General features: G+C 41.4%; 2 protein-coding genes across 2 annotated transcripts; both read left to right on the forward strand.

Annotated features, from left to right (window-relative positions):
- Positions 1-6,103: 6,103 nt before the first annotated feature.
- On the forward strand, positions 6,104-16,190 carry frg1 (FSHD region gene 1). Its single transcript, XM_076728605.1, has 9 exons — positions 6,104-6,250; positions 7,183-7,250; positions 7,703-7,825; positions 10,065-10,122; positions 10,426-10,540; positions 11,632-11,736; positions 11,944-12,035; positions 14,356-14,466; positions 15,274-16,190. Exons 1-9 carry the CDS (start codon positions 6,192-6,194, stop codon positions 15,308-15,310), a joined length of 768 nt encoding a protein of 255 aa, XP_076584720.1. The 5' UTR covers positions 6,104-6,191; the 3' UTR covers positions 15,311-16,190.
- A 634-nt stretch (positions 16,191-16,824) lies between these two features.
- asah1b (N-acylsphingosine amidohydrolase (acid ceramidase) 1b) lies at positions 16,825-21,561 on the forward strand. The gene is made up of 14 exons (XM_076728604.1): positions 16,825-16,968; positions 17,084-17,130; positions 18,346-18,436; positions 18,522-18,608; positions 18,712-18,790; positions 19,078-19,152; positions 19,243-19,288; positions 19,385-19,529; positions 19,670-19,724; positions 19,810-19,891; positions 20,010-20,141; positions 20,491-20,614; positions 20,753-20,809; positions 20,888-21,561. The coding sequence occupies exons 1-14, from the start codon at positions 16,900-16,902 to the stop codon at positions 20,975-20,977; spliced, it is 1,179 nt and encodes a 392-aa protein (XP_076584719.1). The 5' UTR covers positions 16,825-16,899; the 3' UTR covers positions 20,978-21,561.
- The last annotated feature ends 241 nt before the right edge of the window (positions 21,562-21,802 follow it).

Genomic DNA, 21,802 nt, shown 5'->3' on the forward strand with positions numbered 1-21,802 from the left:
ATATGTTCAAAAGAGGTCATTGGCAGCATGACTCTTAATATTTCTGGATTATTACAAGTTCAGTTTCACCCACATTGAGAGCAAAAGACAGAGCAGGTTTGTCACTTCAGCACACTCTGCATTATTTAGTATGCGGCATTCATGGCGAGGAAATGCAAGTGGATTCACGCCACATTGGCGTAGCGAGATATCAGTAAACTGTAATTCAATTATATCAGGAAGTCAACATCTACGTTTTGAATTAAGGCAATGTCAAAAGCAAAATGGAGGATGTTAGTCATGTGAATTAAGGACTAAAATAATGAAGTAACATCCACTACAGAGAGATTATTCCTCAGAGGAGGAGTTTAAAATATAGCAAGAGAGGGGAAAAAAAAAAAAGGATTTGTGGAAACTGTTACCTTGAACATAGCGCTGAAAGGAAATGTCACAGGTGTTTATCCATTCACTGAACTCCTCTCTTCCATAACCTGCAGCAAAATTGCCATAAGACCTCTAAATGACTGTAGACTGTAGTCAATTTCCAGACCCAGAGCTCCATGAAGTCAAGTAATACCAGAGTCCAGTCCACCATGAAACGTATTAAGGCAGGCACTCTATTCATCCGAGGATAAATAGCTCTCCTTGCACTTCTCAAGTTAATCTTTTTACTTGTGTGTCTTTTGTTAATAAATGTTTTTTGTGGCCTTCGTTTAATAGTACAAGAAGAAATATGCATGCTCGACACTTTCTTTTCCAAAGAGCCTTCCTGTTCAATCACAACCTGAGATGTTATATTCCATCACATAATTACCATGTGACAGGTAATTTTAGTCAAGTGAAACCTGAAAGCATGGCAGAAAGCTTCATTGTATTATTACGAAAATGGCATTAATGGATGATGAATATGATTTAATAAGTGACATTAATTAAGCTCTTACATGGACCTTTAGGTGTAACCTAAACATTGTAAATTTAACTAAAATTTAAGTCACTTTAAGTGAAATATCGAGTGGAAATAACTGCACATTACATACACTAAATGGCTTAAACAGGCCAAACGTGTAAATCCTCCACCTGTCCGACATCTCACTCTCCTCCCCAGCGTCACGCTCAGGAAATTACATCATCGCGCCATTTTTTAACGAAGCAGCCGCGGGCCTTGAGCTACTTGATCCATCCTCATCCGTCTCGCTGTCTCAGATGACGTCCACATCATCAACCTCGGCAGTCTGTACAAACACACGCCATGAAAGCAGAGGAAGCACATCGTGAAGGAGCGGTGACATTGACAAAGTGAGAGGGAGGCCATAGTGCAATGTAACAGCACGCTGCCACTTATGAAAACACCTGCTCCACACTGTCAGCAAGTTAACCTCCTATCACCTAAATCCCCACCGGAGGATTAAATGTGGCAGATGTAGGACAGCGGGGGGTCAGGGGTGACACGAGTGACTTCACAAGTAAAAGTTTTTTTGGAGATGGACGGAAATAGAAAAAAAGCTGAAAGAGACACAGAGGGAGAGGAGAGAGGTGCAACAAACACGTCTAAGAGAAGTAATTAGAAAAGGTATGAGGAGGCTGTTGAAATGAGAGGCGCCGTTAGCTTGTGCAGTACAACAGCATGTAGGAGCTATTCAATGTCCATCCATCCATTTGGAATGAAAATCGACTGATAAATCGAAAGCTTTACCTTCCAGCTCAGCTGCCACGGTCCGGTACATCGCCCACATTCATGCTGACGTCGCATCAATCTGCCCGTCAATCTATTTTGCTCTCGCTCGTGAGCAACGCCGGCAGATACTCACTCCCCAGCCATGAGGCAGCAATCCAGTGTTTGCCCCTCAGCCCGCGGTCCTCTGCTGGAAGAGGTGTCTGGTGAAGCTAGCGGAATCACCTCATCTGCAAAGACCAGAGAAGCAATTATGAGGTTCCCAACCTGCACACTCAACTCCTTCCACCTGCGCCTTGAGATCCTATCGGAAAAATCACAAATAGAATCGGTGAAAAGGGACAAGATGGCAGAGCCCAGCACGATGCATTTGAAGGAAGGAAGGAACACTCTCACAAAAGACTCCTCAGGTCAGTCATAAGCCTCCAAGTCCACAAAACACATGTTGACTGGACGGGCAAACCCACATGACCGCTCTCGCAGCCCTGCAAGCGTAAAGAGCTGGAGCACATCCTCTGATCATCCTTTTTAAACAAGAGGAACTACCACCCAGTCTGCCATTCTGCAGGCACTGTGCATGAACTCCAGCGCTGAAGAGGCCTGTCAGTCAAAACAGCCCAACAATGTCCAGACCCTCAGTCTGGCATGCCATGGGAGACCCCAGCAGCAATTATTGCCCCCAACAACACAGCTCCATGGTTCATAGGAATGCACAAAAACCCCCACTACAACATTTTATTAGCATAAAAACCTTCCTGCAGCTTTCTGAAGTCTGAAAAACAACCCCAGTGATGTCATCAGGGTAATCTTGACTTAAAATATTTGACAAAAACCTGCGTTACGCACTGTGGGCAGGAAGTTTGAAGGAAAAGGACATTTAACAGGCTGGAGAGGTCTACTGAAAGATGCCATTGACTTGCATGAAAATCCACAGTTATCTTTAAAGAAAAAAAAAATCCCCTTTTATGTTTTGTGTTTATATAAAAAAATAGTCATTTTTAAAGTACTGATATTGGCTTCAAAGATACAGATGGCCAAAAATTATGATTGATTCTCCGGAGACCTTGAATATCTGTGGTAGAATTTTATGGAAATCCATTGAACAGTTGTTATTATGTATTATTCAAAATCCATAATGTCAAACTCATGGTGGTTCTAGAGGAAAATCCTGGAGATCGACAAATTAATTAGGATTCATTCTCTGCAGAACATGAATATCTGTACACAAGATATTGTCGAGATATTTTAGTCTGGATCAAAGTGGTGGATGGTCAACAGACAGGCATGACCGACCACATGGCTTGAAATGATAGATCAAGTATAAGTTAAAAATACACTTTTTCTATCATTTGTAATGATTAAAAAAAAAAAACAGTGAAGGTTTCACCTCAACAAGGAATTAATTCCTTGTCAGCGCTGTTGTCGGTTTTGTACAGTACATATAAAGGATGATAAATGTGCTTTTTCACAGTTGAAAGGCAGCTAATGGAGCAGGCAGACTTGTTAGACAAAAGGCACTTTAACAAGGACATGAAAGACACAAAGGACATAAGAGTGTTCCTGAATTAACTCATCCTTCACCAGATGACAGATCTAACATTTAGGCTGTGAGAGGTGGCGAGCTCTTCGCGTATTTGCATAAGTTGTACCATCCTACATGTTGTGAGGAGGATTTGCAGTCACTCCATTAAGCTTGTCTTCATGATGGCAATTCATTACCACTGATATTGCGATGTATCTGTGAAGTAATAAATATACAGATGACAGGAGGTAGAGGGTAGAAGCTATTTTTCATTACTCACTTACCTAAATAATAAGATACCTGGATGTCAGTTTTGTTGTATTAAAGCAGAGATGCCCAAACGCTTTCCCTCAGAGGGCCAAAACTTAAACTTAATGGTGGGCCCCGGGCCAAAAGCAAACACCTTTTGTGTTGTGTTATTAAGATGCAAAATGGTACTCAGATCCCAAATTCCCTTGATTGACTGAGCTCCTGCGCAAAGTGTCATGTAAAAAACTTTGGTTGCCGGGTAGTGAAAGTTTTCTCTGAGTGGTCTTTTGGTTCTTCTTTGGTTCTAACCAGCAGTTAGCTGTTTAATCCATAAGCAGAAATATTCACCACTGCTTAACTGAATGCACTCAGGAGTTTGACAGCTACAGCCATACTTGGTCTGGTATGACCAGTAGCTTGTGGTGGCTAATGTTAGCAAACTTCAGATCAATGCTGCAGCATAAACAACATTACTGACTCACTTTTTTGTTATTTGTGGGCATGGTGCTCTTCAGCAGGCATTGCATAGGCTCCCTATAAAGTAATAAGACTGAAGATTTCAGTCCTAGTTGATTTTGCGACACGCAGAGTTATTGGTGGTAACAGTGAGTTCGGTCCAACACCATAACAATACATTTCCTGTGACAGTTTCACATTAAAATCCACCCCGTTTCTCGGCAGTTGAATGCTTTTATTATGAACTATAAGCAGTACCAAATCTCAGTTAGCATTGGCAATAACTTAACACAGCTCTGATATGACACTGGGTTATTGGCATTCGGAGAGCTGACAGTAAACAATGAGGTTGATATATATTTATATGAGATAAAATTTAAAAAAAAAAAAAAAAAAGCATCATAAAAAGCATCATTTCCCGTGGCAACTGGCAATTTGAATCTGGCACGGAAATGGCGAACTCTGCCACTAGTGAAAAGCAATATATAGAAAGGTAATTACGGGATATGAATACCACTAGAAGGGACAATCTGGCAACCCGTAAGAGCTTATACCTGATCATTAGTGAATTATTCTTTAAAAACATATTGAGACAGCCTTTATAAATGGTGTTATATGATAGACTGGTGCCTTTAAATAACCTGCAGAGTCAGGTGGTATAGCATCAGGTACTGCGTGGTGCCATTTCACTTGACACTGTCTTCCTTCAGCTCTTTTTAAGTACTTATGGGCTTAACCACTCAGCTCTCTCAGTACGAGTTATGACTGTTTAATCCCATCAACAACAGGGATTGCTGTCAAAGTATCATTGAACTTGACAAATGACAGGGAGAGTACAAGTGGGATTCAGCTCAGGCAGAGTAAAATGTTGATTCATGACTTCTCAAAACCCCACTGGCTAACTTCCTTAAAGCTTACAAGACTTCTCTGACCAGATTAGTCTTACATACTCTGAACCAACTTTTCCTCACACGCAGCAACACCGGGAGTCTCACTACGGTATTACAGCAGTCTCTCTCCTTCATCACTTCAGACACGTTTTTTTGCTGTTATTAGTGAGTCAGGCTGATGTGGGGCAACCCTCATCACTTTTTCTCCAGTCTGCCCCCTTTTTTTTTAGATGATTGAGTTCTTACTAGTTGAGTTTTACTGCAGTGAGCAGATAACACAAGCCACTGTCTAATTTATTTTACTTCTCGACAGTGTCCACAAATGATTTATTACCTCCTGTCACAGGCTCCTGATTGGGCCATTCCTGCTAAATGAGGCAACATTAGCATATACAGTTATATGAGGGCACCATCCCTGAGCTGCACTGACTTGTGAGACTGTTTTTGCGTTTGAGGGAAGGGTCTCAGGGGTTTGACTCAGAGAACATTTGACATTTCTGGTGTCTGAAGAAGGCAAATGCCACTTCTTCTGACTCTGACCTCAATCCTGGCATATAATAAAATGTCTCTTATGATTTATGATCTACTAGGATTAAATCTGATATATGAAAGAAGCGTTTACTCAAGGTAATGCATATTGAGTTGAATGACAGCAATGATAATTTTATTGTGGATAACCTGACTGTGTTATACGGATATTCAAAAATCACTCAAAAGTGCACATTAGGACAAAATGTGTCGACCCTCTGAAGGTCTACCTCGATACCTTCAAATCCACTTTAAGTGGAGTTTAACTCTCCTATGGTCACAGATAGAAATATCTAAACTGAACTCAGTTCAGACAAACAAAGAAGCAAATGTGCATAACAATATAACAAGAACACAGATAGTGGTGTATGGAAATCGAAATGTGAATTGGGCCAATATATTGTGTGCTGGAGACGTGCAATATCTGCAGGTTGTGTAATTCACATGGACCCTGGAGGACTCTGTTTTTTAAGTATGTCAGGGAATTAATGTGTGTTGACTAAAGTACTGATATAATCCAGTACTGGATTGAACGTGAAGCCCAAACATATATATCCCAAAGTCAATGTCAACAGCATTTAAAAATGGAGAGCCTGTGTTTTACAAGGCTGTTATCATAGGTTACACTGTTATACTGATTGTTGTACTGCAGTACAGTGTACAGGTATCGCTATTTTTAGGTCACTCAGTGTAATGTATTGTACCACAAACTATACTGAAGAAGTATAATTTCCCCTCGGTGAAGCAGGTAGTGAGGGAGATCCAGGCTGGATGTACACTCAATATTGAGCGGTTCCGACTCTGTATGTACTTCTGCGGCCGCCGTAGTTGGTGTTGCGAAAGGAAATACAACTTACACACTGTTGAGTAGCTGTGCTAACCCCTAGGCAAAACAATGGCTGAATACACTCACGTAAAATCAACCAAACTGGTTTTAAAAGGTTTTAACAAAGGGTAAGTGTTTATTTTACTGAGCACGACTTATCGCTACCATCTGCGTTCACTATTTACGGCTAACTGGATTTGTGTAACCCAAGCTCAAGCTAGCTGAGGCTAACACGTTATCGTTGCATGAAACATTTAACGAATTTAAGGTCATTGTGTATTTCCGATTAAACCAACCTTAAATGTAAAGAACGACAAAGGCTGCCGCAGATCTTAAATCTTGCGGAACTGCCCGGAACTAACGTTACTTAGCTTTAACGTGAGCTAACACGCTAGCCCCTTCTTTGACAAGCTAACGCTAACTAACGTTAAACATAACTGTGGTTCAGCTGTGATGAAACGAAATTGCTTTGTCCAAAAATAGTTTCAGCAGCAGCCGAAATGCCAGTGAAGGTCGGGTATTTAAAACATCACGTTGTTGTGGGACATTTTTTTTTATTATACTCTCAGAAAAAGTCCAAGTTGAGTTTGCAGCTCGCCTAAATTTATTTAAAGACTAACTTGTTGACCTCCAGTCGTTTAGTTTCTCGCCTTACCTCAGTGATGTACAGGTGTACTCCAGGACCCTGTGACATCACTAATGGGTGTGGTTTCAGGCGAGAGACCAGTGAAACGCTGCTTTTCAGCCGGGTGTTAAATTACTCTTTAAATATGACAAGGTTCAGTCCTTTGTGAACATCCTGCAGCTCGTGTCCTACCACCATAATTCATAACAATAACTGAATGATGACTCAGTGATTTGTTATTGACTTCAAGAGCCTTGTAGTTGTATTTTCAAGGAAACTGTATCCACTTTGCATAAATGAACTTGCCCACCTGAGAGGTTTAATATTTGGGTATGCGTGCAAGGTCAACTTGTGAAATTCAACATTTAGCGACCTAATTACGAATGGACACTTTCTCCTGTTTGTTTTTTTTATGTGTTATTATATTTTTCACAGGAAAAAGAAGAAGCATAAAGATAAGAAGAGAAAAGCAGCAGATGAAGAAGAAAAAGTTGATATTGTTGGTATGTATATGCACTATTAACGTTCAAAGGCCCAATCTGATTTTTTTTTTAGCCACGACCACATAAGATATAATTAAGTGCGTAATCAAAAAGAAATATTGATATGGATTTTGCATTTCATGTTAATATTCTTCATCCAATCATGTGTTCATAAAGTGGTGAACCTCGCTCCATCCTCAGGATGCCCCTTTCATACCCAATCATGATACTGTTGCTTGTTACCAATCAACCTGTTTACCTGTGGAATGTTCCAAACAGGTGTTTTTGGAGCGTTCCACATCTTTTCCAGTCTTTAGTTGCTCCTGAACCAACTTCCAGGGTAAAATCCAGAAATCCAGAAGATGTTTATGCTTCTGAGTAGATTCTGAACCTTAACGTTTCTGTGGTTTTCAAGCAAACTGCAGTGCTGTGTGTTATAATACTTTTTGATATGGTTTTTTTCTGCTCACCAGGTGGTTGGTGGTCCGTCAGCAGCTTTGGTGAAATCACTGGAACGGTTGCCATAGAGATGCAGAACAACTCGTACATCCATGCCCTGGACAGCGGGCTCTTCACAGTCGGCGCACCACACAAAGGTAAGAATACGCACTGGAGAGCTTTCAGAATTGGACAGGGTTACTTCAGACGAATCATTCTTCAGAGGCTCCAGTGACTTTTACTCAAATTGATCACTTTTTCTCAGCTCAGTAGAAAATATCTGTATTGAGGGGGATCTTTTCAACTGTAAAGCTTTTTTTTGTGTGCGTGATAGAACAGTTTGTGCTGTTTCCACCCAAGATTTCTAAGTCTTTTATTTAAGTTGGCAATTTCTGCTATTGCTGGCTGTATGATAGCAGCTATTTCTGCTGCTCTAGGTCACATTTTTCTAATTATACTTGAAATAATTGCCAGAGACTCATTAACAGCAAATTCAGAATCTGTTTCCACATGTACTTTGCAAATACTTCTGACCATTTATTTTTACTTCCATTTGTATTTCTGGAAGGATCCAGTGTATTTTTGACTTAACTCAGATAAGTTTCTGAGCCAGTGAAGTGTGTCCAGGGAACAGCACATTTGGAAGTGTAGTTTTATGTAACGTGTTGTAGTAGAACATGGAATAATGCTTTAAACTGCCCAGGATTATGGCTTGGTAATAAATCAATATTATTGTGCTTCAAGTTTAATTCTGAAGTGGTGTTAATGTTTTTGAAGAATGTTGTTGTCCAATTAATGGTTCCAAACAAAGTTATTCACTAGGGCCTTTGTTTTACATTTGAAGATGAAAGAGAAAATTAATCAGCATCTATTTGACGAGCGATTAATGGTTTTAGTCATTAATCAACATCTCGTGGTCCCAGCTCCTCAGATGTGAGGCCTTGATGTTTTTCTTTGTCATTTCTAAGTTGACATTGGAAAACATCTTTTATGAATGTGTTGTTCCCCGGATGATGAATATAAATGTGTAGTACAGAAGAAAACAGTCAGTCTATGCACTCACTCCACGGTTGGACAAACTTGAGGAACCTGAAACTCAATTTTGAGGTTTGGTTTACTGTAGGCTCCAGGCATTGTGGGGATGAAGGGGGGGTTTGCCTTCAGTCCACAAAGCAGTAAGCATTTAAGTAGTAAATCCAGACACCAGACTGAAAAGGCTGAACAGGGGTTGAGTTGAGGGTAAGGACATAGCAAACTCCGAATTTTCACTCCCTTCAGCCCGCAGGCGCTTCTGAGGGACTGGTGCTCATTGAAACAGTCTGCCCGGAACGAGACACTAATAACAATTAATTCAGCCCACGTTGTGTGAGAACCAGTGAAAATGGCTGGAGGATTGAAACATCCCAATTCCCTTAGTGGGTCCTCATCCTCAGCATGCACATAAGCTCATTTCTGGGAGATGAAAGAGGACGCGAGCTAGCAGTATAGAAATGGAGATTAAAGATTTCCCCCTCCTGACTGGATTTTCCACTGTGGATGATGCAGCGTTTTAGAAAACTGCCAAAATGTTCACATTCAGCTGCAGGTCAGAGGAAACACGCTGATGCTCTCTCAGCCAACTCTGAGGGGTCGCCGTCTGACATATTTCTAAGATAATCAGCCTTTCGAAAAAGCGTCTCGTGTCACATTTTACCTCTGCTTTATAAATGCTTTCCTCGTTAATGTCTCGCAGGCTCTGCTCTGTCTTGACCTGAACCCTGTATGACGCAACACAAATTATGCCAGAGTTTGATTCATTGTAAAGGTCAGGAGGTGAGCTCATCACTGGCAGATCAGTTTTATGAAATCATGAGGAACCCAGAGGACCTCAGCGTGAAATAAAGCATTTAAATGCAACACAACAGATTCCTCCATATCTTATTCCAAATGTCTCAGTGCTGCTGAACTGGACCCAGATCAGCACAGCACTACCTAGCTAGCGGGCTTGAATTATTAATTACAAGAATGCATAAGTAAAGCAGGAAGCAGGTCTCAAGGAATTTGGTGTGAGAAGGAAAATTATGCGCATTTTCATAATGGCACATGATTGTTATGTAGAAATTAATCAAATACTAAATGACTGCTTTTGTCTGGCTGAAGCTTTTCTGTCCATCTAGAAGATCAATGTCCAGGATTTGGTTACAGGTCAAACATTATAACTGGGTTTTCAGCCTGCTGCAACATTTTTTGCTTTGAACGGGTGATGAGATGCGTCTCATTAATAATAAACGTAAACACAACAAAGCATGAAAGACGCAGAATGACTCTGTGTATGGACCAAGAGAAACCCATTTGAGAGGCAACAGCAGCAGCAACCGTAAAACGTTTAAAAGGTAAACACTGTTTTATATGTTTCAGATGATGAAGGACCTGACCCTCCGGAACAGTTTACTGCCATCAAGCTGTCAGACACAAGGTGAGAACGCAAAGACAAACCACACATTGTGTTTGCATTCACAGATAATCCGTCGCTTAAAGATTTAATACCCGGCTTCTGCAGGCGGTCTTTACGGTGTCGAGATGCACAAGAGCGGTTTACCCTTCATGGGCCCTTCCAGCCTCTCGCTGTGGGGGAGCTCTCTCTGCAGCTGTGGATCTCAGATTAACTCTGATATTTTTTAACCCATCCTGTCAAAAAGGCAGAGCCATTTTTGTAAAGCCGTAGTCTGAGCCAATGTGCTGCCACTTTACATTTTTTGGGTCATTTTTTCTGCTGCAGGATAGCCTTGAAGTCTGGATATGGCAAGTACCTGGGTATCAACTCTGAGGGTCTGGTGGTGGGGCGCTCCGATGCCATCGGCGCCAGAGAACAATGGGAACCCGTCTTCCAGGATGTGAGTGTCTCCGTGTCACGGTGCATGTGTAGATTTAACTGTGTTGAGGAGGCTCATAATGGAAATGCATATATGAGTCTGTAGTCCCATCTTGGTCCTGTGACTTTTGTAGTACTTTACGCTTCGATGACAGAGATTAGAAAGAGATGACAGGAGGAGAAACCAGGCCTGCTGCTGTTAATATTCATTTTATTGTCCCCTAAACCACATCGACCTAAATGAGAGTCATGGATTTGTCTTTTCTCCCTGTTGATGAAATGATGATGATTGTTGTTTGTACGTCTCTGTGTCATTCGACCGTAGTCTTTACGGCGTGTCTCCTACGGTCAGGCACAAGTCTGAGTCTGTAAACGTCTGTTACACAACAGAATCAGTGTGCCGTCATCTTCTCCTCAACACAAGTAGAGCCAGATCAATTAACTGATTAATTGATAAGCAGATCAACAGAAATGTAATCAGACCTACTAGATATCTTTCAAGCAAAAATCTCACAGGTTCCAGCTTCTCAAATGTAACTACAACTGCTGCTTTTTCACTTTTTTCTGACATTTTATTGATAAAGCAAACAAGAATGAAGAGAATAATCTGCCGACTAATCGATAATGACAATAGCTGCAGAGTGCAAAGGCTGCTGGGAGCAACATCACCTGGATATGTTCTTCTTAAAATGTGTTTCTATAAGTAAATCTCTTCATTTCCGGGGACGCTCATGTGAATATCAATTAGTATTTGAGATAAACACATATATTTTTGCAGCTGCGGCACATCATGTAAAGGGCTTGTTTTTCACAGCTGTCCCCTGCCTTTCACGGCTCGCCTCATGGCTGATTGGAGTTTAGCCCATGAGAGATAACACTTAGCTGTAGTCAGGAACAGCTAATTCATTATGCAGAATGCATCTACCTTATCACTGCAGCGCACTGCTCGCCTTGATGCTTTGTTGAACCTATAAACAACCTGCCCGGCACAACCTTGAGACTCTTTTACATCAAATATCAGGCAACCTTTCATGTCTGTCACAACAACCGTTCCCACTGCAGTTCTATCTAATCTACTGCCTCCTCCTCTGTTCTCTGTCTGTTCTGCCTCAGGGCAAAATGGCTCTCCTGGCAGCAAATAGCTGTTTCATCTCCTACAGTGACAGTGGGGACATCGAGGCCAAGAGCAAGACAGCAGGGGATGGCGAGATGGTGAAGGTGATGTGTAAACTGTGTTCTTCCGCAAGGTTGCATGTTAATCCTTTCGTTTTAAGCATGCAGCCTCTGTGGGCTCCTGACTGCAGAGATGGAAGGGGAAAATGTTTGTGACCTCGCCTCACGAGGTTCAAGGTATTGATATTTAATGCGAAACTTCTCTTTGTTTTTTTTTTTTTCTTTTGTTTTCCCCCTCCGAACGATAAACAGATCAGAACTAGCACAGAACGAGAGGCCAAGCGGAAAGACGACATCGCAGAAGAGGACAGAGGCAACGTGAAGTCCTGTGAGGTCAATTATGTGTACGTAACCTCCGCCGAGTCCACCTGAAGCTCTGACTTAATGCACAGTCAGTAACTAATGAAGGAAGCCGCGTCGGCCTCTCTCTGCATATAACTTTGATGTTAACTGTTATTCTCTGCCAGGTCCACCGACCTTTCTGTGCTGCTTTTAATTGTGCACAAATTACCGGAGTGTAATCGACTCCTCTCTGACACGGTGTCAATAACAATTAAAAGTTTTACAAACAGTGTTTATTCCTGCACTTGTTCAAGGAATTAGCCCCGTGTTTTTTTTTTTTTTCTCCTGAGAGTCAGCATCGTTTTTCAAGTCACCCGAGCACTCTCACTGAAAATGTCTGAACTTTTCAGAGGCGTCACTGTCACTCCTCATTACGCGGCTGGTTGGCTGGCTTCTTGTCACGTTGGTAACCAAGTCAATGGAGGAGAAGCTTGTTCTGGCTGTGTCTGTCTGGCCTGAGATTTTAGAATTATTGATTGTATTGTTCTTTTTTTACAACTTGTAGGTTTGACAGCAGAATTGTGAAGATGAGGTCCGCTTACTTTGTGCTTCTGAAGCTTTCTCTTGATGAAAGGACAGAATCCAGACGGATTCAGCGGCGCTGCGCTGAGTCCGTCTGTCTGGTTCAGAGCTCGCTGCAGCTCTCCAGCTCTCCTCGCTGGATTGTTGATGGTTGCTTGAGGTGGTGAAATAAGTTTGTTGCATCGCCCCCTTTTGTTGTTATTCTTCTTACATGTGCTTACGTTTTTACCTAAAGTGCTTTTTTGGGTCTTTCTGGAACGAACTCCTCCACTGTGGAGTCTGTAGCAATGTTCCTTTCGCTGTCGGCCATGTTTGTTGTTGCTGTGTGTGACAGTATGACATCATTACGTCAGCAAATTGAAATGTTGCCGTCATCACAGTGTGATTTTTTTTTTCATAAGTTTAAAGATCTTACCAATATTATCATGAACAGTATGTGAAGGAACACTTGTGCTGGGTTAAACAGAGTTTATTGTCAGTGTTGCACACACTGTATCTTGTTTCTTGGAGGTGACTTTTTAAAGTGATATTTGTTTTGAAGGTGTCGTCACATTGTATCAACAATTATACCTGCGTTTCACGACAGCCTGATGTGTTACGGTGTAAGCAGTCTACCTTCCAGCCTCCTTGAAATAAGTGACACGGCACTTTATTCTGATTGAGGGGAAAAACTGTGATTTCCTTCCCATTATCTCCACGTTGTGTCGATGTGCGCCAACAGCATTTTGACAACAAAATCACATCCCTGGACGTGAGATCACGCCTTTAAGCTACCGCCTCATCGGTCCTGCGCCTTAAGGATGCAATTGATGGTCTGCTGTTGGGGCGGGGGGGGGGGTGAGAATGCAGGCAACGCCACATTTCAGCCTCCGATGCTGCGAGTGTTTTATATACAGCCCGTCAGCGGCCTATTAAGTTCCAGGCAATATGTCTGAAGCTGTTTTTTGCTTGGCGTGCTTTGGCTTGTGTTTGGACTCCATTATTTGTTTTAGATGAATGCTGGGGAAATGGACTCATCATGTTGACATGTTGATAATGGCTGCCCTTGAGCCTGTGTCTTGATGTAGTGTTTAGCGTCTGAAATGCCTTTCTGGATGGAGTGCAGCCTGGAAATCATAAAACACAGGCAGAGCAAAAAGAAACTACATATCAAGGAAGTTTCTGACTCGATGCCTCAGTTGTTTACGGCGCTGCTGTGGGAGATATCTGAATATATTGTTAAGATTGCTTTCATTAGAATAACAGATTATTTTAAGCTCTCCCTCGCACATTTAAAATATTCATGAAGGTTCGCGCTGACAGAAGCGGCTGGATGAAGTCCTCACAGCCTCTCACACAGCGCAGTGCTGTGTTTAGATACATGTATTATTTTAGGCTGACAGCTTGATTAATAAGAAGAACGTCCCTCCCTCATTAGCAGATTCCACTGTTATCCCTGATAAAACTTCCAGCTTTGGCTGAATATTTAAATAATTGTACTGTATATGTTGATTTGTGGCAGGTAGTCGGATTAGCCATTCAGCCCATTGCTGTTTACCTGCCACTGTCAACATTTAGACTCTCTGCTTTACTTAATTCTTGGCTCAATATCTGGATTTTTTTTTTATTTTTTATTTTTTTTTGAAGATTTAGCTTCTTAGCGCCTCAGTGTCACTTCTCAAAGGAGGATAAGTTGTGAAAATGTCAGTAATTTTGAGGGCGAGTGTGTGTTCGTGTGTGTGTGTGTGAATGGAGCGGTGAGTCATTTGCCTCTGCGCCTCCTTTTGTGATGTCTTATAAATGTTCTTGTGTGAATTACAGGAAGAAGTTTCAGAGCTTTCAAGATCGGCGGCTCAGGGTTAACGAGGAAGACACCGTCACGCTGAAGAAAGCCAGAACAGACGGGAAGTTCCATGAAGCCTTGCTTGACAGGTGTGAAAATAAGCTCATTAGATATTTACTCTCAAACAGCTCATTTGCATCTTTTTATGTTATCAACCCCCTCAAGTGTTTCTTCATGTGTACATGAAGTTTATACATACATGTATACCATCAAACTGCACTGTTTTCACTCCAGTTTGTGCTCAATCAATATTCCCACACAGTGAAATGCAAGGCCAATAACAGGCCGAATAACAGGCCAGATCAATGAATATTAGATACAAACAACTTCTGGAAACTTCTTTCCACAATATGTCAAAGTAAAGAGGTGCACCGTGCAAGAGTTTTCTCTTCTCACTTGAAGAGAAAATCCAGATCAAATGTTAAGCCACAACTGAAAGGTTGAGTAAAAATGGTGTATCAGAGAGATCTGAATGATCCAGACAGAAATGTAACACGGAAGAGGAACACGCACACTGCAGCAGGACCAGCCTGTGTTGGTTTAGCTTTGGTTTGGTTCAGGTAGCCTCATGCTGAGAAGTCTCTGCACATCTTCATCCCAGCAGTAGTAACAAGTAGGATAAGTGAGAATTTATGCGTGTTATCATGTCATGTGTGTGTCGACAGAAGCACTAATCCAACCTGCGGTCTCACTGACTGCAAGATGTTAAGATAACTTTATCTGTTAATTCTACCTATGCAGTAACATGTATTCATTAAAAAAGGGAAAAAAAATGTGATTCAGATGTTGATCTCAACTTGAACATAATTTGACTTTGGGCGTAGACAGTGAATTAATCATTACAAAATAGCAGATAATAGATTGATTGCACTGACTGTGTTTCATTTTCATTACAGGAGAAGCAAAATGAAAGCAGACAGGTACTGCAAGTGAAGACTCAGCGTCATAGAGTACTGCCATGGCTTTGTAAATGTCTTGATTTTATAGATTTTGCCATTTGGTCTGACATTTAATGTACTGTTTTTGTTTTTGTTCTTTTGTATTTTGATTAAAATAACATGGCCAAATCAGTTTTGTTGGATTCATCTTAATGGCAGCATTTACACAGATAGATAGAGTACTTTATTCATCCCCTAAAGGAAATTGCAGTGTTGTAGCAGCAGTTCACATTATCACACAACACACTTATCTTACAAAAAGCTGACCTGAGGTCAGTCAGTCAGCAGCGGGCAGGTGACTCATCGCAGTGTTCTGTGTAAATAATTAACCATCACTTTGCTTTGCTATGGAGCAACTGTTTGTTAAACCTTTGAGTTACAGGATGCTCCGTGTTTCTGGAGTAACTCTACCACATTCTGTCGTTGCACACCGTGATCAAGTGTACATAAACCATAACTGAGTTGCTAATACTCACCGGGCAAACAACTGCCAAGACTGACCTTTAACAAACCTTTGATGAAAGGTCAGAATGTATTATTCATTTATACTGCGACTCTGATCGGTTTGACAGTATTTGATGTGATGTTTTGCCACAAGTTTATGTAATTAAAATAAATGTCACTTGAAAAACGTAATACATCCCTCATTGCACACAAAAGTATGTGGACGAGAACGTCACATTTGGTCATTTATGCTGCTTTCTGATGCACGTATGTATTGTGTATATCGATGATATCTTACATTATTACACTGTTAATATTGTATACATCATGTACAGTTCTGTGTTTAGTTCAGTGGTTTGCAGACCAGGAATTGGGCATCCCAAAAGGGTCACTAGTGGGTTTTGGCATGTTTAATAAACTTACTATGCAAATGTGTTTTTTATTTTTTATTTTTTTCCTCTTTCTAACTTTTCTCAGATCTGTGCTTTTTGTGAAATAATCTCTTACAATCTGACCTCATTTAGCCTTAAACAGTTGTTTCTGAGAAGCTTAGCAGGGTTCAATATATCACAATTCATTGTTTTTTAATCTTGATCTGATGTTATCAAGTACATGTAGTGGAGTGAAAAGTACAATATTTTTCTTCTAAAATGTAGTCAAGAAGAAGTGTAAAGTAACATAAAATGGAAATACACCAGTAAAGTGCAAGTACCCCAAAATTGGGAAATAAATACATGAAGACATTTTTTCAGCAAACGCTCGGTGTCACGGGACCAAAGCAATACAATTAACTGAGTCATGTTATTTCTCTTCGCTTCCGTGTGGAATCAACCATTGGCATTTGTTTGGAGGGGTGTTTTGTATGACGTAGTTACTCATTTTCCCAAAGCTCTCGCGTTTTTGACAAATAAGAAAATAAGTTGTTGGGTTTTTGTAGTCTTCGAAAACGCGTGTTCATTGTTTCTTTGTTTTTGCGTACAAAAGCGTTGTACGTGCCTTTGAGAACTTCCGGTTTCCCCTCTCGTGCATAAAAGTGAGGTCACTATCACGAGATAAACAGTGGCTACTTCCGCGGTAAACTTATTCAAGCTAAATAAACCGACGTAGGACGAACAGCAGTTTGGCTGAAGTCTTCCAAAAATGGGTCACTGTGTTTTTCTCATGTTAGCGGCTTTATTTTCTGTCGCATCCACACAGTTTATACCACCGGTAAGCGACATTTCTGCCTCATCACGGTGCTGTTTAACACGTTATTTTAATAGATGCTGGGCGTGTTGTCTAAAAGTAAGGTTATACTGAGCTGTATCCATGCATTCATTTACAGTATACAGAAGACTGTCGGGCAGAAATGTATCCACCAAAGGGTCCCACGTAAGTAGCTTTTGTCTGTAATGCTCAAAGAAAACCACTTTGTTGGACCTACCAGTGATCGTTAGCTAACGTTAGCTGTGGAAGGCACAGTGTGTTCTGTAACGCCTGTGCTTTGGACTGAACTGTGCTACCTTCACTTGCACCTCGTAAACCTCAACATCCTAATTCACGAGTTGCATTTAGTTCATGCTTTGTTTTGTTTCCCTTTTTTTTTGGCTGCTGTTCATTTTATAAATCAAATGTCACAAAGAAGAGAGGAAAATGTACCTGTAGGCATGATTCATTAACCAAAGAATAATTAATCATTTACTCTGACAATTTATCACATTAATGTCATCTTACACATCACAAGGAGATCTGCTCAGCCTGAGAAAACACTTGTCATCTGACTCTGGAGGAGATTTTTAAAGTCAGAGAAAATATTTCTGGTTTTGGCTGTGGCTTCAGTGCCCGAACAATTGGTGGACAACTGGTTTTCTGTCAGTTGTCCAACTATAGACAATATATCACTGCGCACGCACACACACACACACACACACACACACACACACACCCACCCACACTGCAAAATAGGCAGCTTGAAGATATCAAATTTGGCTTATGATGGGAAAACAAAAACATTGAGTTATAGGGCAACTGTAGGATCTAGTTTTTGGGGGTTTGACCCAGAATGGGGAGCAAAGAGCAGAATCTTGGCCTCTGCAGCACTGATTCTGACCACACTTACTACACATTTGTACATAACCAAAGTTGTGGAAGTCCAATAGAAAATTGCTCAATTGTGCCGTAAGTTAGTAAGAGTAGATTGTGTAAATTCCCTGTAGATTAAAAATTATGTTTTTTGTTTCCTTCTCCAAGTTGAAATAAGCAGTTTTTTCTTTCCCATTGCCTAAAAGAAATATATTTCCAACATCACTTGAAGGCAGCATACTGTTGAAGCACATAGGTCTAAGGATATCAGTCATTTTAAAGAAATTAAACCGGGTCTGCAACATTTATTTTAAGTATTAAGAAACCCTGTGCTTATTTGTGATTCATCTATTAATTGTTCAGTCTATAAATAATCAATACACAGCGTAAAATGTATAAACTGGTCTGATAAAATGATGTGCTGCATTCAAAGCAGAAAAGTAAGACTGATGGGTGACGTGAGTCGGATGTTGTCGTTTGCATCTTTATGCTTCAGTAGTTTCACAGCTTTTCCTTTGTGATCAGGTTCAGAGGAGCTGTCAGTTGGTACACGGTGGACCTCGACTTACCGCCCAGCAAGAGATGGACAGCCGTGATTACTGACAAAAAAACAGATGTAAGACAGCTGAGAAGTGCTTTTAAGTAGCCTCACACAAACATCACCTTTTTTTTGTTTTTGACCGTGACCTCTTTGTCTTCAGCTGGTCAACATGGTTCAGGCCATCAGAGACTTGGCTGATGCTTTTGTGCCCAGCGGGAGGCTGATCGAGCTGGTCGACGTTACGCTGGCGAGTGTCATTTTGTCTCCTTGAGCTGTTCTCAGAATAACCGACATGTTTTTATTATCATGAAAGGCGTCATGAGTTCAGTGTGTTTTATTCTACTCAACAGCCTCTGATGGTGGACACGCTCCCAAACCCTTTTAGTGATGAAATCAAAGGAATCGCAGCCGTTTCAGGGATTCCTCTTGGTAATACTGTTAAATCTCTTTATCATACTGTTAAATGTCATTCATCACACTGTTAAATGTCATTTATCATACTGATAATGCCTCTTCTGCACTATACTATTTACTATTGCTATTTATTCTTTCTCTAGTACAGCACCACCAGAGTTGTCTTAAATCTCGTTGTACACCACGTATAATGACAATAAAGGCATTCTATTCTATTCTATTCTAAGAAAACAGATATTCTCGAATCTCTAACTGATTTTAAAAATGCCACATTGACCTCTGACCTTTGTTTTATAATCTAGGTGAAGTCGTCTTGTTCAACGTGTTCTATGAGGTGTTCACTGTGTGCACGTCAGTCGTTGCAGAAGACAATAAGGGTGGGTCATTGTCCTGAATCGGGTTGATTAGCTAACTTACAATCAGCCTTCATCCGTACTGAGGTGCTTTTGGGCTTTGCCTTCTTACAGGTAACCTAATTCATGGCAGAAATCTGGATTTTGGATTATTTTTGGGGTAAGAATCACTCCACAAATCCACGTATTTTAAAATTCATAGTCTTGACTCCGATCCGGAAAAATAGCATCTCATGAGAGGGACTTGTCTTCACAGCTGGGATGTGAAAAACAAGTCATGGATCATTAGTGAGAAGCTGAAGCCTCTCGTGGTCAACCTGGACTTCAAGAGAAACAACCAGACCGTCTTCAAGTCCACAAACTTCGCTGGATATGTCGGCATGCTGACTGGCATCAAGCCTGTGAGTCATGTAGTATCTTAACCCAACACTCGAGCAGCATCAGCAGTATTTAACATCAGTGGCAGCTGCTCAGCTGTGGACACGTCGTGCACAGTTCTGCACGTTTGAAAGATGAAATCGATGTTTTTCTTTCTCTCCAGCACTTATTCAGTCTGACGATGAACGAGCGCTTCAGCCTCGACGGAGGATACATTGGTGAGTATTTCCACGGGCATTTTGGAGAGAAGTTCTCTGTTTTCTGACCTCCTGTCGTCATCTGTGTGCATCTGTTCTCCTGCAGGAATCCTGGAGTGGATCTTGGGGAAGAGAGATGGGATGTGGATGAGCTTCCTCACCCGCTCTGTCCTGGAACACGCAAACAGGTATTCCTCTTCCATACTTAAAGGCACACTGTGGAGTTTTAGAGCTATGGAATGTTTTTGAAGTAATTTGTATCAAACTGTCTCTGTTTAACGGTCGGTCTTGTTCCGTTCCCGCCAGCTACGAGGAGGCCAAAACTCGGCTGGCTCAGACCAAGCTGCTCGCTCCAGCCTACTTCATCCTGGGGGGAAACCGCACTGGCCAGGGCTGCATCATCACCAGGTCCAGACTGCTCAGCATCGACATCCTCGAGTGAGTACTGGAGCTCATTTTGTACTTTTTTAGAGCTTTTAGTGGAAACAATGGAGATGTCTGTGGCTGATGTTTTTTTTTTTTGTTCTTTACCATGTATTAAACTATATACACTGTATAACCTGCAAAATTAGGGGGAAAATATATATATATATCAGCACCTGTCAAATCTTTTGTTCTTGGGGCCAAAAAGTCACAATGACGCTGTTCTTGTGAAACATCACTTACTCAACCAGGAACTGATGACCGCTGTGGTGTCTGATCACCTGATTTGAACTGTTTCACAACCCGTTGCTCAGCGTGGCTGCAGGTCACATGTTGAGGTTTTTCTTTCACTGCTTCGTCTCAGGATTGACCTGAAGCTGGGCCGCTGGTACGTGCTGGAGACAAACTACGATCACTGGAAGGAGCCTTTGTTCCTGGATGACCGCAGAACTCCTGCCAAGAAGTGCATGAACCAGACCACGCAGAACGTAAGAGCCGAGGACGGATATCCGTCTCTGTGAATGTCTTCAGACGTAGTTAAAGCGTGGTCATGTGGTTTGAGGTCTGAAGTTCGAGTCTGTTTATCAAAGCGGTGACAAACCTTTGATCTGTCACTTTTTTTTTAGAACATCTCACTGAAGACGATGTACGACATGCTCTCAACCAAACCAGTGCTGAACAAGGTGAGTTTTTAATGATGTCTGTGTTTGTTAATTCAAAGTTCTGTGTAAGTTACTTCCTCTCACTTTGTTCTTCCACAGCTGACCACGTACACAACACTGATGCAAGTGTCTGAGGGAAAGCTGGAGTCGTACATCCGCGACTGCCCAGACCCCTGCATGCCCTGGTAACAGTCCAACCACTGAACTCCGATCAGTTTGTAAATGCTTCTCTGCCGGAGGAGCAGCGATGGAGACGAGCTCAGCTGATCTTGGAGCAAAACTTGAGGATTTTCATTTGCACAGTGACAAATTGCCTGGTCCAGTTTGTCTCCATGGGATGTCTTTTTGACAGTTGTGTAGTTTTTTTTCCCACGAATGCTTTAAAAGCTTTGATGAAAGTACTAAATCCTACTTTTCTTTCATTATGAGGGTAACTGGTACAAAGTGACTCATTGTGCTCACTGTTATTTCTACTGTAATTATATGTATTATTTGAAGGAGTCCATCAGTGGAGCTGAACACGGGGCCAGGGACCCCTGAGACGAAAGCTCATGTGTGAGTCATTTAATGTTAATATTGTTCCATTTTGTGTGTAACATCTCAGATCCAGCCCACACTCACCACTCTGTGCCTCCACCCTGCATTAGGTTTTTAGCTGTTGTACAGTTGACGCGTCTGTCTGACCACTTCATGCACTGACACTATTAAATGTCCCTGAGAGCTGGCCACTTTCTAATTTTAAAGCCGGTTAATAAAAGGATTCCCAAATTTGAGCGTCTCTGATGTCATCTTCACCATGTGAGCTGCTTATGAATCAAGTTGTTTCATTTTGTCTAAACTTAAAGTTTTCAGTTTGTTATTGTAGGACAAAGAAACGCAGCAATTTTCACATTTTAGATGCTAGAACTAGAGAATATTCGGCATTTTTGCTTGAAAATGTATTGTGTTAGTCAGTCATTGGAGTAACATGCTGCAGCATTCACTGAACAGCAGTTTAGATTTTTGAAGTGTGAC

This window comes from Chaetodon auriga, chromosome 4 (genome assembly GCF_051107435.1).
Source record: "Chaetodon auriga isolate fChaAug3 chromosome 4, fChaAug3.hap1, whole genome shotgun sequence".
NCBI classification, from domain to species: Eukaryota; Metazoa; Chordata; class Actinopteri; order Chaetodontiformes; family Chaetodontidae; genus Chaetodon; species Chaetodon auriga.

Bases quoted from the DNA above. Each gene is read 5' to 3' on its own strand.
- asah1b (XM_076728604.1), top strand. From the start codon at position 16,900: ATGGGTCACTGTGTTTTTCTCATGTTAGCGGCTTTATTTTCTGTCGCA. The intron at 18,791-19,077 runs GTAATACTGTTA...TTTATAATCTAG, and splicing joins CGTTTCAGGGATTCCTCTTG to GTGAAGTCGTCTTGTTCAAC. The intron at 19,289-19,384 runs GTAAGAATCACT...TTGTCTTCACAG, and splicing joins GATTTTGGATTATTTTTGGG to CTGGGATGTGAAAAACAAGT.
- frg1 (XM_076728605.1), top strand. From the start codon at position 6,192: ATGGCTGAATACACTCACGTAAAATCAACCAAACTGGTTTTAAAAGGT. The intron at 10,541-11,631 runs GTGAGTGTCTCC...GTTCTGCCTCAG, and splicing joins GGGAACCCGTCTTCCAGGAT to GGCAAAATGGCTCTCCTGGC. The intron at 14,467-15,273 runs GTGTGAAAATAA...TTTTCATTACAG, and splicing joins CATGAAGCCTTGCTTGACAG to GAGAAGCAAAATGAAAGCAG.